General features: G+C 43.4%; 1 protein-coding gene across 2 annotated transcripts in view; it reads left to right on the top strand.

Moving 5' to 3' along the window:
- The window catches only part of TRIM37 (tripartite motif containing 37), a 1276082-nt gene that overhangs the window by 423857 nt on the left and 835455 nt on the right, over positions 1 to 16770 (top strand). For both annotated transcript variants that reach the window (XM_078679853.1, XM_078679852.1), the window contains exons 9-11: positions 9092 to 9216; positions 9707 to 9757; positions 15219 to 15300. In XM_078679853.1, coding sequence (XP_078535979.1) covers positions 9092 to 9216; positions 9707 to 9757; positions 15219 to 15300 — 258 coding nt within the window. The remainder of the gene's footprint in view (positions 1 to 9091; positions 9217 to 9706; positions 9758 to 15218; positions 15301 to 16770) is intronic.

Consider the following 16770-nt stretch of genomic DNA (forward strand, 5'->3'; position numbering starts at 1 on the left):
ACTCTCACGCTACGATAGGGCTCACTACGACCAACTAGAAAAGTTAATGGAACATCTGCCAGATCAATACAAAGATCACGCAGCGGAGCTCTTACAGGAAGGCAAACTAATATCAAATGCCTCCATTAAATGTGCACTAGACGTAGCTGACACAGCATCTAGGGCAGTTAACACCAGTGTTATCCTCAGGCGTCCTGCATGGCTACGCATTTCTGGTTTCAAACCAGAGGTGCAAACTACCATCCTCAACCAGCCCTTCAATCAGAACCAATTGTTTGGGCCAGAGGTAGATACTATGCTAGAAAAGATGAAAAAGGACACAGACACTGCTAAGTCTATGGGTGCGTTACAATCTACCCAGACTAGAGGTTCTTTTCGCCGCTCCTCTTATAGAGGAGGCTCCAAGCAGACCGCTGCAGATAACACGTCATATTTTAAAACACAAACACAAACCCCCTCTAATAAAGGTTACTATAGAGGAGGGTACAGAGGCAACAACAATAAGGGAAGAGGTAGAGGTAACAACAACAACCGCTCCTCTTCCACTCCCAAACAGTGACTTCCCTCTGCCTCCCCTACAACATTCCACACCAGTAGGGGGCAGAGTATCACAGTTCCTACCTGTCTGAGATTCCATCACAACAGACAGGTGGGTAAGACAAATTATCCAACATGGCTACTGCCTAGAACTTACAGCAACCCCCATAACATACCACCCAGGCAGCGTCCAATGTCCGCAGAACACATAACACTGCTTCAACAGGAAGTTCTAGCACTTCTACAAAAAGATGCTATTCAAGAGGTCCCCTTACAGGAACAAGGAACAGGAGTCTACTCCCTGTATTTCCTAATACCCAAAAAGGACGGGACATTAAGACCGATCCTCGACCTCAGGCCCCTAAACCACTACATTCAATCAGATCATTTTCACATGATCCCTTTACAACAAGTACTCCCATTACTACAACAGGGAGACTTTCTGACAACACTAGACCTAAAGGACGCCTATTTTCATATTCCTATACATCCTGCGCACAGGAAGTATCTAAGATTTGTCATACAAGGACAACACTATCAGTTCAAAGTCCTTCCATTCGGGGTCACAACAGCACCACGAGTGTTTACAAAGTGCTTAGCAGTAGTAGCAGCACATCTCCGGAGACAACGGATACATGTCTTCCCTTACCTCGACGACTGGCTCATAAAAGCAAGATCGTTCAACCAGTGTGTACAACACACCAAACAAACAATTCAGACATTACACGACTTAGGGTTTACGATAAACTACACCAAGTCGCACCTAGAGCCTTTGCACATTCACCAATATCTAGGAGCTACCATAGACACATCAGTAGCTCTAGCCTATCCCAGTCAAGCCAGGATTCAAAGCATTCAGGACTTGGTCTCCCTTTTTCAATGCCAACACTCTCTTCAGGCCAGAGTGTTCATGAAGTTAATAGGCATGATGGCATCTTGCATCTTCATAGTTCCTCATGCAAGACTGCAAATGTGCCCACTACAGGAATGTCTAGCACAACAGTGGAATCAGGCTCAAGGTCAGCTCACAGACCTGGTGTTGGTAGACAGCCGTACATAACACTCTCTGCAATGGTGGAACACCAAAAACTTGACAAAGGGACGGCCGTTCCTAGACCCTGTTCCACAAATAGTGCTCACAACAGATGCATCCCTCACAGATGGGGAGCCCATCTCCTGCACTATACCACTCAAGGCCAATGGAACAGCCAACAAAAACTGCTCCATATCAATCATTTGGAACTGCTAGCAATTTACCTAGCACTCAAATGGGAGAAGATTGTCCCTGAACATTTCTTCAAAACATTAGCGCAGGAAACTGAGGCAGAGATGGCAGTCTGTCTTGATTCCACTTCACCAGGGCCCAATGTTGTGGCTGCCTATGTTGAGATATGCTCAAGGATCTCCAAGAATTTGGAGCCCAGGAATGGCCCACAAGGTATTAAGAAGACATATAAATGGTTTGACAAGGAATGCTCGCTTACACACAGTGCCTTACTGAAAGCACTTAAACACAGACCTAAAGATAAGGCACTGGTGGCGAGCCTCCGAAAGGAATATAAACTTGCACTTGTTAAGCGCAAGAAACAACTCAAGGAGGAAGCCTGGGACAAACTATTATCTATAGACGTACTGAGAGACAGCAAAGCATTTTGGGCCATTATTAATCAGTCTTTTTTCACAGAAGATGGGAAAACAGATATGGACTGTGTGATTGAAGACGAAAGATGGCTCAATCATTTTAAACAAATCTATGAATCTGAGTTAGGGGACCCAACTTACCCAGTCGTGGCGTCTCCTCGTAACACCATGACTATGGAATTTAATATCTCCGAGGTGGAAAGGGCGTTTAAAGATACAAGTAAACATAAGGCACCTGGACCCGATGGGGTCCCTGCCGATCTTTATATTCAGTATCCACAATTTTGGTCCAAAATATTAACCAACGTCTCAGCAGGCTTCCCATCCTCCTGGTCCTCCTCCATTATTGTACCGATTTTCAAGAAGGGGAACAGGGGGGACCCTGCCTGTTACAGGCCAATCTCCTTGTTGGACTCTGCTGTTAAAATCTTGGGCAGAGTCATCCTTCAAAGACTCGGGGATTGGCTTGAGGGGAGTGGGGTACTCTCTGACCTCCAGTATGGTTTTAGAGCTCACAGGGGGACCATGGACCAATGTCTAAATCTTCACCTTATTATTAGTAAATATACAGTGGTGAAGAAGGGGCTCTTATATTTAGGTTTCATGGACTTATCCTCCGCTTTTGATTTGGTTAACCGCTCTAAATTATGGCTTATTTTGCGGGATATGGGTTTGGAAATTACCTTGGTTAACTTTTTACACGATCTCCATCAGAATTTGTTCGCTTCTGTTAGGGTAACGAGGGAAGGCAGGTGTACTGAGCAATTTAGTTCACGGAGAGGGGTCAGACAAGGTTGTATTCTGGCCCCTCTCCTTTTCACACTTTATATCAACTCCCTGGGTAAATCTTTGAACCTAGCTACCCCGGACGTCCCGCGTATGGGAGGGGTATCCATCCCGGTCCTCCTGTACGCGGACGATGCTGTCCTGCTTTCACGTACAGGCACGGGCTTACAAAGACTGCTGGACCATTTTGTCTCCTTTATGGAAGCCTTGGATTTAAAAATTAATACATCTAAATCCCACGTGATGGTAACTGGTCCACGCAGGAAAAGTATGAAGATCAAATCTTTTAGATGTAATGAAACACCAATTTCCAGGGTACCCTTTTTCTGTTATTTAAGTGTCACCTTTGATGAAAGAGGAACCTGGGGGCCTCAGTTGAAACTCAAGGGCAATGGGGTTGTAAGATCCACCACAGGTCTTATGAATTTATCTAAAAGACTTGGCTCGAGACCTATGGAGGCTATGATTCGTATGTACAAATCAAAATGTTTGGCAATTGCATCCTATGGGGCTGATATCTGGGGTTATGTACCATCACCAGGCATTCAAACTATAGAAAACAATTTTATACGATCTCTTTTGTCACTCCCAAGGTCATCCCCTACATTTTCTATCCACTGTGAAGTGGGCTTGGGTTATATCACTGATCTCCTAAAAATGACCCCCCTGTTACGATGGGTTAAAACCTGGACAAATGAGGAAATCACGCTGAACCACCTCATACTCAAAGACTGTATGGCCTTGGATAAAGCGGATAGTATACCCTGGCTTGCGTATGTTAGAGCGGCATGCGTGAGGCTGGGGCGTCCGGACATGTATCTATCACCACAGGGCCTCAGGAAAGAGGATGTAGGGTGGGTAAAGTTGCATTTTCGAAACCTGTTGGAGACAGAAAGGGAGGAGTTTGAACTCAGCAAGCCAATGGTGAGATCAATATATCAGTTATCAATTTCCCCAGTTATGGAACCTTACTTAAAATATGTGACCAAACCATACCATTGTTTCCTTTTACTTAGGTTCAGGTTCAACCTCATTCACCTTGTGCTTGGTACCTATACAAAGTGGGGGACCCCAGCTAACACCCCACCTTGTACCTGTGATAGTTTTTCTACACAGGACACGCTTCACCTAGTTATGTTTTGTGATCATTATTTGTTGGCACGGAAAAAAAAATTATATCCTATTTTGAAAGTTCTTAACTTTGTCCAGGTGAGGCCTGCACTTTTACATTTGCAAATGCTTAATTCTGTGCAGGTCACATATAGTGTAGCCAGTTTCTTGGTAGCGGCAGCTCGTATTAACAAAATAAGACTCACCCAGACGAACAATTAATTAGGTTGATATTTTTTTCAACCACGTTCTGGGAAAATGTATTAAGTATAATGGGAAACAGGGGTGGACTTCTTTGAATGTATAATGCTCAGTATTTATTCTTTGCATCAAAGATTTTAATTGTTTTAAGAATGAACTTATGAATTACAATCATGTGTAAATCGGTATACCTGCAAATTTTATTTGTATAATGTATGTATGTTTAAATGAATTGTGTACTGCTTTTATGGTTTTAACTAACCGAATAAAGATATTTGACTGACTGACTGACCTAGCACTCACAACTTTTCAACTCCAAGTACAAAACAAAGCTGTTCTAATCCGGACGGACAATATGACAGCTATGTATTACATACAAAAACAGGGGGGGGGGACACTCTCTGCAACTGTCCCAGCTTGCACAGAACATTTGGAGATGGGCCATCCCTCAAAACATACACCTGACTGTAGAACACCTTCCAGGAATTCACAATCAGATAGCAGATCTGTTGAGTCGTCAATCGCAACAGATTCACGAATGGGAGTTGCACCCACAAGTCCTACAGCCATTCTTCCAAATGTGGGGGCACCCACACATAGATCTGTTTGCCACCCACGAAAACACAAAATGCCCAACCTTCGCCGCCAGGTTCCCACACCCGCGGTCGGAGGGAAATGCAATATGGATGAATTGGTCAGGCAGTTTTGCGTACGCTTTTCCGCCTCTCCCACTCATTCCACTAGTAGTACGCAAGCTCAGACAACAGTCCCTCAAACTAATTCTAGTGGCTCCCACATGGGCACGCCAGCCATGGTTCACCACACTACTAGATCTCTCACTGGTTCCACATCAGAAATTACGGCTCACGCCATCCCTGTTAACACAGAACCATGGAGAAATAAGGCACCCGTGTTTTACCAGTGTTTTTCCAAAAACCAGACTCTGTTGCAGAAAGAGCCCTACACACCCTAGATGTTAGAAGAGCTCTTTTATACTACACAGACAGAACTAAATCCTTCAGAATGTCAAAACAACTATTTGTATCTTTCTGTTCACCACACAAAGGCACTCCCATATCTAAAGGAGGAATTGCCAGATGGATTGTAAAGTGTATTCAAATATGCTATCTAAAGGCAAAATGTACACTAACAGTTCCTCCTAGAGCGCACTCCACTCGCAAACTAGGAGCCTATATGGCTTTCTTAGGAAACATACCACTAGAGGACATATGTAAGGCAGCAACATGGTCTACCATACACACCTTCACTAAACACTATTGTGTTGACGTGCAAGCCAAGCAGCAAGCTGCAGTAGGCCAAGCTGTCCTTAAAACACTATTTCAGTATGCTGCAACGGATACAAGTGACCACCGCTAGGGGAGACACTGCTGCACAATCGTTGCTAAATGTACAACCTGCAGCTCATATGCCTCGAACGGAATATGCTACTTACCAGTATGCATCTGTTCTTGGCATGTAGAGCTGCAGAGTTGTACATGCCCTCCCGCCTCCCCGGGACTTGTATCCGTTCCAGTACTCATCTTACTTAGATGCACACGCATGGACATTCTTTTCTCTTTACTTCTACTAACTCCATCATTTCCCATCATGGCGAAAAACAATCTGAGGATGGAGTCGATGACCATGCACAGTATTGTCCAAGGGAGGAGTCACCGATCTCGTGACTACAAAGACTTCTTCCAAGAAGACAACAACAACCTGCAATCATCAGAGCCCAACACCAGGTGGCGATCTATTGCTAAATGTACAACTCTGCAGCTCTACATGCCAAGAACAGATGCATACTGGTAAGTAGCATATTCCTTTCAACGTCCTCTCCTGCTCTGCTACTGTGGCCCTTGGTCTGCGACCTGAGCAAAGATGCGGGCAGACTCCGCTGAGAACGCACTAGAGAGCAACAATGCCTTCAACAGAGAGCCTTCGCTACGTGAAGAATGGTCGTCAGGGAGCAGCCTCTTTCCCCCGCTGCCTCACGCTAGAGCTGTTTTTATAGAAAAACAATGGTTCCTATGGCATACGATTTTGTGTAACTTAATATTTATAACATGCTCAATGGCAATGGAAACATTGGAGAAAGGGTGGCAGAAGAAAGAGAGACGCACACTTGTACCATGAAGGATATTTCCTTATATTTAAGAATTGATAATGAAAAATACATATAAATTACTTGCGACATGCAAATATTGTACAAAGTGCAGTGTATCCCAAGTGAATATTAAACAAACCAAGAAAGTGTATAACAAAGTGAACTGTACAGGTTTCAGCTGTGAATATTTACAAAAAACAGGAAACTAGACTCTAAACCAAATATATCAACAAATGATTAGCCAGCTGCTATAAAATTATAGAAACTGTGTTGGTCTGATTTGTTTCCTAGGGCGTCGACGGCGTTTCGACCATTAGAATAGAGGTCTCATCAGGACTGGACAGTGAGGGACATCTTGCACCAGGGTGTAAATAGCCCAAGCGTGTGGAAGTAAACTGAAGTTACTTACAGTGAACCCGGCCGGGCACACTGTAGGCACAGTTGGTAGCGTGTCTTTCTTTTATTTATTTAGTTGGTCTTTGATATTCGCGGTCAATGCCGTTCCGCCGCCAAGTTTCACAGATGTGCTTGGCGTTTTCAAATCGTGCTGCTCGATGGCTGGCTCCGATCAATCCTCTGTAAATATTCACAGCTGAAACCTGTACAGTTCACTTTGTTATACACTTTCTTGGTTTGTTTAATATTCACTTGGGATACACTGCACTTTGTACAATATTTGCATGTCGCAAGTAATTTATATGTATTTTTCATTATCAATTCTTAAATATAAGGAAATATCCTTCATGGTACAAGTGTGCGTCTCTCTTTCTTCTGCCACCATTTCTACAATGTTTCCATTGCCATTGAGCATGTTATAAATATTAAGTTACACAAAATCGTATGCCATAGGAACCATTGTTTTTCTATATAAACGTACTGCCCTGGTTCCTTGTGAGTAGGGTTTCCCTTGTTCTTACATTTCACGCTAGAGCTGAGCAGGACTGGGCGGCTCCAGAACACCACTGTGCTGCTGCTGCTCTGGTCCCCTCAGAACTGGGACAGACTGAGGCGATGACCAGGAGAGGACTGGGGGAGAACTGGAGGGCGGGCTGGGGGTAGATGGCGGCGTGACAGAGTTCTATCCACACAGCTCTGCTCCGCTACCCGCCTGCTACTCGCGACACTGGTGTCCTCGGCTGATGCAAAACATTGACTGGATTCAATCAAACATGGAGATTTTTGTCCATGTTGGTTTCGTAAAAGTAGTGAAATCCATTCTGAGAGAAAAGGTTGTCAATATTGGTTTGATGCTTCCATGTTTGTTTTTCATGTAAAACATATATGACCAGATTCCTCACCTGAAGATGTCTGTGGAGGGAATAGTTGGGGAGAGAATTAGCCAAACTGGGCAGGGGGTAGTGGTAATAGGGAACGGGTCTCTTATACGTAATTACTATACCCCTGTGAGTAAATATGGACTGTACTGTCATTGAACCTACTGTACATAATACTTGCCTGCTGAAATATTGGCTGATGTTAAAAGTTAAAATAAAAACAGTTTAAAAAAAAAAGTGGGGGTAACCATGAAAGCAGATCCTAATTTCCTACAATGATGTTCATTCTTAGGAAGTGCGTAGTATTCTCAGAAAGGTCTTAGGGTGTTAATCTGAGATGATCACCCCTCTCTCTGCAGCAGGGTCTCAGACTTGGAAGAAGGTGAGAAGTTCCAGTTCTCCTCCTTCCTTGGACCTTGTTGAGACCTGTTGTGACACCAAGCGTCATTCCTGGATTTCAATGTCATGGCACTCTTCTCAGCAAGCCAATGGCAAGAATTACTTATCTCAAAGATAATGTCCTTGATGGATTTTATGTTGATGATACTCAAAAAGGGTACCATGAAATTGTACTTGGTAAAAATGTTCATGGACTCAGGAAAGTTCTACTGTTGCTCTTCTGCGGAAGATTGCAGGCCGTTACATTTTCAGAGTCGCCAGCATCGAGATCAGTGCACAACATTTCGTGTCACTGCTATCTGGATTTCAACTTTAGAACAGATAGACCAGTTGATCAGACATAACCTCTGATGAATCTTTTTAATTGTCAACTTGTGATCTGTGTTAACCTCTTCTGTAGTGTCTAGAATAGCATACTTGTGATGAATTTCCACAATGAAGGAAGTCAGCCTGACCAAATTAGGCTGGCGAAATTCCATAATAAAGAAAAGTCAAAACTGCAAAACATTTCCCACAAAAATAGTGTGTTTTTGTGGTAAAGATACATGTAAGAAGAAAGAGGTAAATAGTGGCAACAGAACTAGGGGTATACTGGGTAGAAGCAAAAGATTCTGTGCTGTAGGAGGAACTCTCCACCCCCCCTAAAAATGCCAAAATGTAGGGGGTTTAGACGGGGTAGCAGGGTGATAAAGAAAGAAACAAACCTGAAGAAACATATGTTTCTTCACATGTGATTTTTGTCCATGTTGGTTTCGTCAAACTAGTGAAACCATTCTGAGAGAAAAGGTTGTCAATATTGGTTTGATGCTTCCAAGTTTGTTTTTCATGTAAAACATATATGACCCGATTCCTCACCTGAAGATGCCTGTGGTGGTGAACTATTATTACAAGTAAGTAAATATTCCTTGATTCCTCCAATGTTTTGGGGCCCATGTGCACCTGGGCAGGACAAACTGTTTGCTCTGGGCTAACTGGTTCCAAATAGATCTTGTAAAGCTTATCACCTTATTTCAGTGTAATTCTATTTCTTCCACAGCTGCGTTCTTGTAGTAAGAGTGAGCTGATCTCGAAGAGTGCAGAAATTCTACAAATGTTCCAGCAGGTTCACCGCAAGCCCATGGCCTCGTTTGTCACTACACCTGTGCCGCCAGACTTTAATAGGTAATAAGAACTTATGGTTTTGTTGCATCTTGCTGCTCTTGTTCTTTTGGTTGTTGGTTTCTTGTAATTTTTGAAGTGCCTGATTTAGGATTAATAATCTTATTATCTAAATACTCCTGCCAATCTTTTGGTTTGCTTTGTGCCTTTGTGGAATTTTATGGTTCCAGCTTAATGGTGGCTGCTCCTAAAGTAGAGCTAAGCAGTTTAGTAAAATGTCTTTCTTCATGATACCTATGTTTTGCATTATGCACTGTTAATTTTAGAGCACTGCCTTGATGGCACCAATTGTCAGTAAACACTTTTAGGAACTGACCAGTGAATTAGTGAGTGTCGTGTGATTTAATGATGTATGCTTTGTTGCTCATGAGTATACGCACAGATTGTTTTCTTGTGTAACTCTGTGATGTTTTTACTAAGACTATGTCAAATGTAAATAGTTGTCCATTTTATTAGTAGTTTTGTCATTAAAAACCTGTTTTCACCTTCACAGTGAGTTAGTCCCAGCCTATGACTCCTCCACGTTTGTTCTTGAAAATTTCAGGTAAGCTTGCTGGCTTCGCAGTGAATTGCTTGGGTTTAGGAATATTTAACTCCTTGCACAAGTATGTTTTGGGCGGTGGACAATAATCTGAAATACCACTGAATCAGCTGTGCATGATTGTCTTCTTTTTGTTTTTGTTCAGCCATGTAAATCCCATATTACGGTTTCCTGTGTTTTGAAGGGGAGCTGGTCTAGTAGATGTCAGTGTTTCAGCTAGGAAATTCTAATTATGAGGAAACGTATTATCTACCTTTCATATTGATTGTATTACCTGCCTGATATCTGTGAGCTTAGAAGCTGGTTAGGGCCAACACATAGTGCGTTTTTTGTGTGTGTGTGTGTGTGTGTGTGTGTGAGATAAACTGGGTATTGGCACTGTGTTGTTCCATATAGTATATCCAAAATTCTTTTTATGTGAAAGATTTATAGCAACAGTTCCTCCATACAAAGATTTCGGACAATGCTTTTCTTTTTTATGTCTCGCCTGGCGTTAGCAGCGCTTATGCGCTTCTCTCGTCATGCGAGGACCTTTTGGAATTGATACGGATTCCAAAGCGTGCATGCGGACGGACAGAAGATGTGCACGCGGGGACTGGATGCTTCACTGGCGACGTGACACACCAGGGACTTTTTTTATCGAGACATCCTTCTGCCGTCACTTGTTTGTCTTCCCTGGAAGAAAGAATGCATCTTAATACCTTGGGCTAACTGGATTGTTAATGTGCAAGCCCTGGTTACACAGCCAGCAAAAATGCCGTTCCTCCCAATCGTCTTCCTTCCCATTCTAGCTCGGGTCCGCGCGGGCACTGAATTCTTCATGTGTGCTTCTCTGCATGTGAGAAGGGAGAGGGGCTCGTGCGTGCACGCAGGGCACTCCATGCGTGTGCCAGGGAACTGCCGCGGGCCTCAGCTCAGCGCTAGGATTAAACACCGGCCCGGCCGTCTTTGTTCTGCTGTTGGTGCCTCCTGCCTCCCACCTTCGAGGCATATGTGGGGCCTCCATTGCACCCATACCTTGAGGGCAGATAGCGGCGGTGAGCAGCACCACCTGACTCCATGACACACAAGTGGAGGGTAAGTTGGTTTCTTTATCTCCCCTTAATATTCCTTCTCAATTTGTAGGACGCGTGGCACACAGGAACCTGTGGGGGAGGGGTGGGGGTGCACATCTTGGCTGGGTGGATCGTGCTCGCCGTTGTTGCTGTGACTGTTTATGTGAGCGCGGGAGTGAGCGGCTTGGGGCACTGTGGGTAGCGTGTAAATGGCAGAAGGTAGAATAAAGGAAGGGAGGGCTGTGCGCCGGGGCTAATTCTAGCAGGTGCAGGCTTTCAGGATACACGTGGAAGCTATGTTTTCACATCTGAGCCCTCAAACCTCTTCAGTCCTCCATCATGGCTAGGGAAGGAGTGAAATGCAAAGGAGGCATGTTAGTTCTCGAGTTACGTAGCTGACTGTAGTGATACTATTGTAGTTGAGTTTTCTTTGACAGATTGGTGACAAGCTTTGTAGTAGCACATGACAATGCTTTTCCAATACATTTGGTAAGTAAATTTCATTTCCCGTGGCCACAGTGGTTATAGATCTATTTCCTATTGTATCATTAGGAAAGTAGCTACATACATTTCCTGTTCGTGTTGATGTCCGTTTGAACCGCCATGTATACGTTTTCTTTGTATCACTTGCAAACTATATGATCTTATGACTCATTGAAACATATAGTCTCTTCTACACTGTTGCTCGCAAGCCTAAGTTACATTTCTTGAAACTACAACATCATGTTACACGTTTATTTTCTGCAACAGTTTGATGCGTTGGGCGTTTATATACCATATAGTTTCCCTTGAATTGCGCATATAAACCCAGAGGTTATCAAACCCTGATTGTATGATTTCCTGCACTTTCTGTTCTGCATATGGCCCTGTTCTCCATCGCTTGTTTTTCTTACTGCTTTATAGAAACTGTAATCAATACCGTTAAGTGGGGGACTGACTAACACACTACCAACAACAGATAAATAAGGGAGAGATTAGTAAACAAATCTGAGATACACAATAAAAACAATGTGAGACAATGTACAAAGTTTGAGAGTAGGGTGAACTTGGGTGCCGTCATATGCAGTTAAATGAGCATTGTACAGAATCCTGGAGGGTCCTTATCAGCGGTGAATGTCTGTGAATCTCTAGTTAATTGAGATATTCCTGATCACATGCTAACAATTAAAGTAGTTATCTCTCACAGTGTGCTTGACAAGTCTTTTGGTTTTGCATTCATCTCTGTGTAACATACTAGTTACAGGTTCTCATCCAGGAAGGGCACACACAGCCTTTCAGCTGCTAGATGCTGATAAAGTGGGTCGTTATACATGGGTATTCATAGCACCTTTTATTTAGAACATTAAGGTAGTGTGAGTAAAGCTATCTGTACAGTTTTGTGATATTTATATCTCAGTTTTTATTTGGTTATTGTGTACAGAACATACAGGAACGAAGATACAAATAAAGCAATATATCCAGGGGATGATACCGATAGTCTAAGTGAGAGACAACATTATAATGCATAACAAGTAAAAGTTATGTTTCTGAGGGTATGAGATGTAAGTGAATCGGTTTGAAGTATAGTTGATTGGTGTTGGCATAGTGAAAGGGTTGAGTTGGTTACTAAGAGAGGACTGTACAGTATCTATCTTGTTTGTAGATCAGTGGTTGGGGAGTGGGAAAGGATAGAGAGGCAGAAAGTGAGAGGAAAGAGGAAGTGAGAGTGAGGAAATTAGCAGAATGTGTCAGGAAATGTCAGAGATGAAGGGTGGCACACTGGGGCTAGCGTGGGAGATGTATAGGAAATAAGAGGGCAGGTGAGAGAGAGTGGGACTGTCCCCTAACTTGGATGGTGAGGATAATTCGGTATATAAACTTGTCTAGTTTGGTCCATGTTTTCTTTTTAATCTGTGGAGAAGATTTAAGACATGTATTCAGTGAATTAATAGCGCTTCTAGAGAATTGAACCCATTCCCACCAGGTTTGAGAGGAGAGTTTGGATGAGTCCTTCCACTCAGAGAGGATGACTTTGAAAGCGGTTGTGAATACTATATTCCATATGATTTGTCCTTCTTTGTTCTATGCTTGTTTTAGTGCCGGTGGAAGTATACCTAGTGTAATAGCCGCTAAGTCTGGAGTTCACTTTGTGTGAAGAATTTGTGATATAGTATCACTGATATCCTTCAGAATTTTTTAGTGAAGGGGCATTTCCAAAGCATGTGTCTCAAGTTCCCTGATTCCTACCTGTAACTCCAGCAGATATCTGAGGATCGGAGGCCTAGTTTCTAAAGTGTGTCTGGGGTCCACTGGACCATATTAGCAATCCAGTAACAGCATTGTGCCAGTGAGGGAGTTAGTTTGTTGGTGGTGAGGTTTCTCCAAATGGACAACCAGTCAGGTAGTGTCACATCGGAGTTGATAGGATCAGCCAGTTGGGTTTCCCATTAATCATCAATGGGTTTGGTTAGCGCAGATTTAATGGTGGAAAGGGGAGCGTATATTTTGGATGTCAAGTGACCCCTTTTGTTGTAAGTATTTAGGGCATTTAGGAGATCTGAGTGGGTTGGCGGTTTACGCTTGGCTATAGTGATTTAATTTTTAAAAAGTGAAAAACATCCATGTCATTGAGATTGAACTTCATCTTGATCTGGGAGAAGGGTATGGGTTCTGAGGGGGTGTCAATGTCCCTTACTGACAGTATGCCCTCTTGTGCCAATTTCTCAATGAAAAGTGTTCTACCCTCTGTTCTGAAGTTTTCGTTGTGCAATAAGGAGGCTAAGTACGAGTGACGCATTCTGTTGGGTAGTTTGTTATAAACTTTGTGTAGTGCCTGTACTGTCCATGAGAATAGGTTAGCGGAGTGTTCTGTTTTGATTTTTAGGTCCAGCCTTGTGCAGCACACATGCATTGCTCTAGGAAAACGACCTCTTGGAATCACTCTGGACTTTTCACATGCTCGTACGTTGGTTTTTTTTGGAGCATTTTTTCTATTGGGCTTTGAGTACGTCTTCTTAAAAAGACAGCACGCAATTGGGCAAAGGCGGGTGCATGTCCCACCTTTCCCAGGAAATGTATCCGACTACGGCTTGCGGTTACGAGCAGCGGCGCGCAGTGCACCATCTGTTGTGTCAGATTTCACACGAGCGTGTGCGCACCACTCGCGGGACGCTGCACCTGCATTCCTCGCATCCCACAGCGTTTTGCCTTCGGGAGTGAGCAGTGTCTTTTGAAGGCGCTTTAGAGATTTTGACTGAAACTCTAGAATACTAGAGTAAGGAGGCACCCATGCTGAGATTGACTGCCACAGCTTTCCCAGGCCTCTGCTCCTTCCAAGAGACTTGACTGGATTTAGCCGCAATCACGCCACTGATCTTTAGTTTGAACGAAATCCTTTGTGCAGATCACATGGAAGCTTGTATCTGAAGCAGGAGAAAGAATGCTCCAAGGCCTGCAAAGTCACTCCATTCGTCTGACAGGAGCTACACCGAGCGGATGTTTGTTAAGTGGCGCGAGGAGTCTTGTCACGTGCCATCCCTGAATCTGATACTCGGGACCCTGTCTCTTCCTCCACGGGCCGTGGGATCTTGCCCCGCCCTCCATCCACCTTATACAAGATGGAGCTTGTGCCATTGTCTTCATCACACCCAGGCCGGGCCTGCCCCCCGCGCTGCCCCTCTCTCAAATCCAGTCACTCGATATACCGCTGCACTGGCGACTGACTCCTCCTTTCCTCTCTTTTAATTTTAAATAACTTTTCATAGCTTTGTACAGGTGTAGTTGCCTTACCTGCAGAGTTAATGTACATACCTGGCAGGCCCGTAGGTAAACGGCAGGCTTGGGTTAGAATAAGTCTTGTGCAGTCTGACACCTGACTGATTCCGGCCCAGTTCTGTGCTGTCTTGAGAAGCACCACATTGTGAAGCATTCTCTTGAAATGAATTTTGCCTAAATTACTTCTGCAAACACACCATCCTGTCTGTATTAAAGCTAGCAATAACCAAATAAGCACTCAGCATAACTTAACTTTATGCTGTCTACACCTTCTAACTCTCCTTCCCCCTCATGCTGTTTTTAAGTCGAGCCTAGCAATTGCAAAAAACATACTTCTCAGCGTTCTTCCGAGGTATTTGGCGCTATATTATTTCAGGCTCGTAGTGTGTGGGCATGCCAGTGGGGGATAATGTACTGCATTGCTAAACACTTATAAGGTCCCAAAGGCGAGACCTATTGGCTATGGCAATGCTTGTTTTTTAGTATGATCCTCCCTTTGATTACAATTGATCAACTTAATGCGCAATGTTCTTAGAGAGGAAATGCCCAATGTAATACTTCTCTTTCTCAAAGTTCTATTTTATATTTCCATTTGTTTTAGATCGGGATAGAGCAAAGATTTAATTTAACTTTTTATTTTTGTTACCACTCCACAGTACTTTGCGGCAGCGAGCAGATCCAGTGTACAGTCCTCCTCTCCAAATTGCTGGTCTATGTTGGAGGCTGAAGGTTTACCCAGTAAGTGTTCTTCTCTATGCTAATATTACTCGTCTAGCATTGTTTTCATCACAACCTCATGCCAGACCCCACATACGTTATTGAGTAGTAATGATGCCCGTCAGATGTTTCCGTTCAATTGTAGTATGCGTTACCACTTGCTGCAGGCCTTACTGTGAGAATGCAGCTGTTTTCATCATTTGTAAAAAGCAAATGCCTTTTAGTCAGATAATCTACTTCTGCCCCAAAACACCACCCTTCTTATCAAAAGCCCTGGTTTGTGCTACTACTTTTCTGAAAACATGGTGTCGTCCTTGCCGTCTATGCCTAACAAAAAATTGATTTAAAAAATGTATGTGAGCATTGATATTTTATATTTTTTATGAACATGTTGCTGTTGGCCATCCCTCTTCATTCACAACCTGAGAAACACGGTTTGTGCTTTCACTATGCTTTTTCTTACCCTCCCTCCAAGCATCCTTTCTTTTCTCCCACCTTTCCCGTTCCTCACGCCTTTTTACCCACTTTGTTCCTATTCTTTCTTCTCTTCTTCCTTCTTTCTCCATTACGTTAGTTTAGTTTTCTTCATTTTCTTATTTCTAATTGTGCAGATCTATTGTTGCTCTGCATTTTTAATTTTTTTGCATCTTGGATAGAAAATGGTCAATTGTTTGTGTCTGATTTATTTTTTATTTTTTATTTTGAAAGTTTTATATAGCGCGAACAAGATCTTTGCAGATATCAGAGCGCTTTACAAGGCCGGGAGTACAACAAGAGAGTGAGTAGCAGGTCATTAGGTGTAGCGAAATTAAACATAGTGAGATGGGTAGGTACGTGATGGAGCAAAGCAGAACAGGTACATCAATAATGCAGATATTACAACTACATGTGTGCATATATAGTCAGGTAAAACAATAATACAGGTGAGACACATATGATGTATTCATTTACCACAGCATAAATATATACTGATCCCAATGCTTTCCAGGAATCCTACCTCATTGATATTGATATGGCAGGATTCTTGCAGCAGGGCAGCAGGGCAGCAGAGCAGGAACCATCCTTGCATCAGGGCAGCACAGCAGCCATCCTTCAGAGTCTTCCACAGGTACAAATGTGTACTGAAGAGTGGGGTCTGAGGGTACTCTATTTAAATCTGGCGCCAGCTTTGAGGTAGGAGGTGTTTCTGGAGTCCCCCCGCCTCCCCCCAGGTGTTTAGAATTTCCTGCCCTCCTGACCTCAGCTTGTATGGGGGCACAAAAGACTAGTTTGAAACTCATTGTGAGTGTGCTCATCCAGACCCTTTGTGATATGCAAGTGTGGTAGGTGACAGCTACCCCTCTGAGATGGCCCATCCTGCTAACACCTATTACCCCTTTGACTCACTGCCTGGTAGTAATACATAAAGACTAACCACCAGCTACACCTGGTCATATGAACTGGGGTACGGGTAAAGTTGGGCATGGCAAGAAAATGAAAACTCTCTAAAAG

The sequence above is a fragment of the Lissotriton helveticus genome, chromosome 3_1, assembly GCF_964261635.1.
Source record: "Lissotriton helveticus chromosome 3_1, aLisHel1.1, whole genome shotgun sequence".
Lineage (NCBI taxonomy): Eukaryota > Metazoa > Chordata > Amphibia > Caudata > Salamandridae > Lissotriton > Lissotriton helveticus.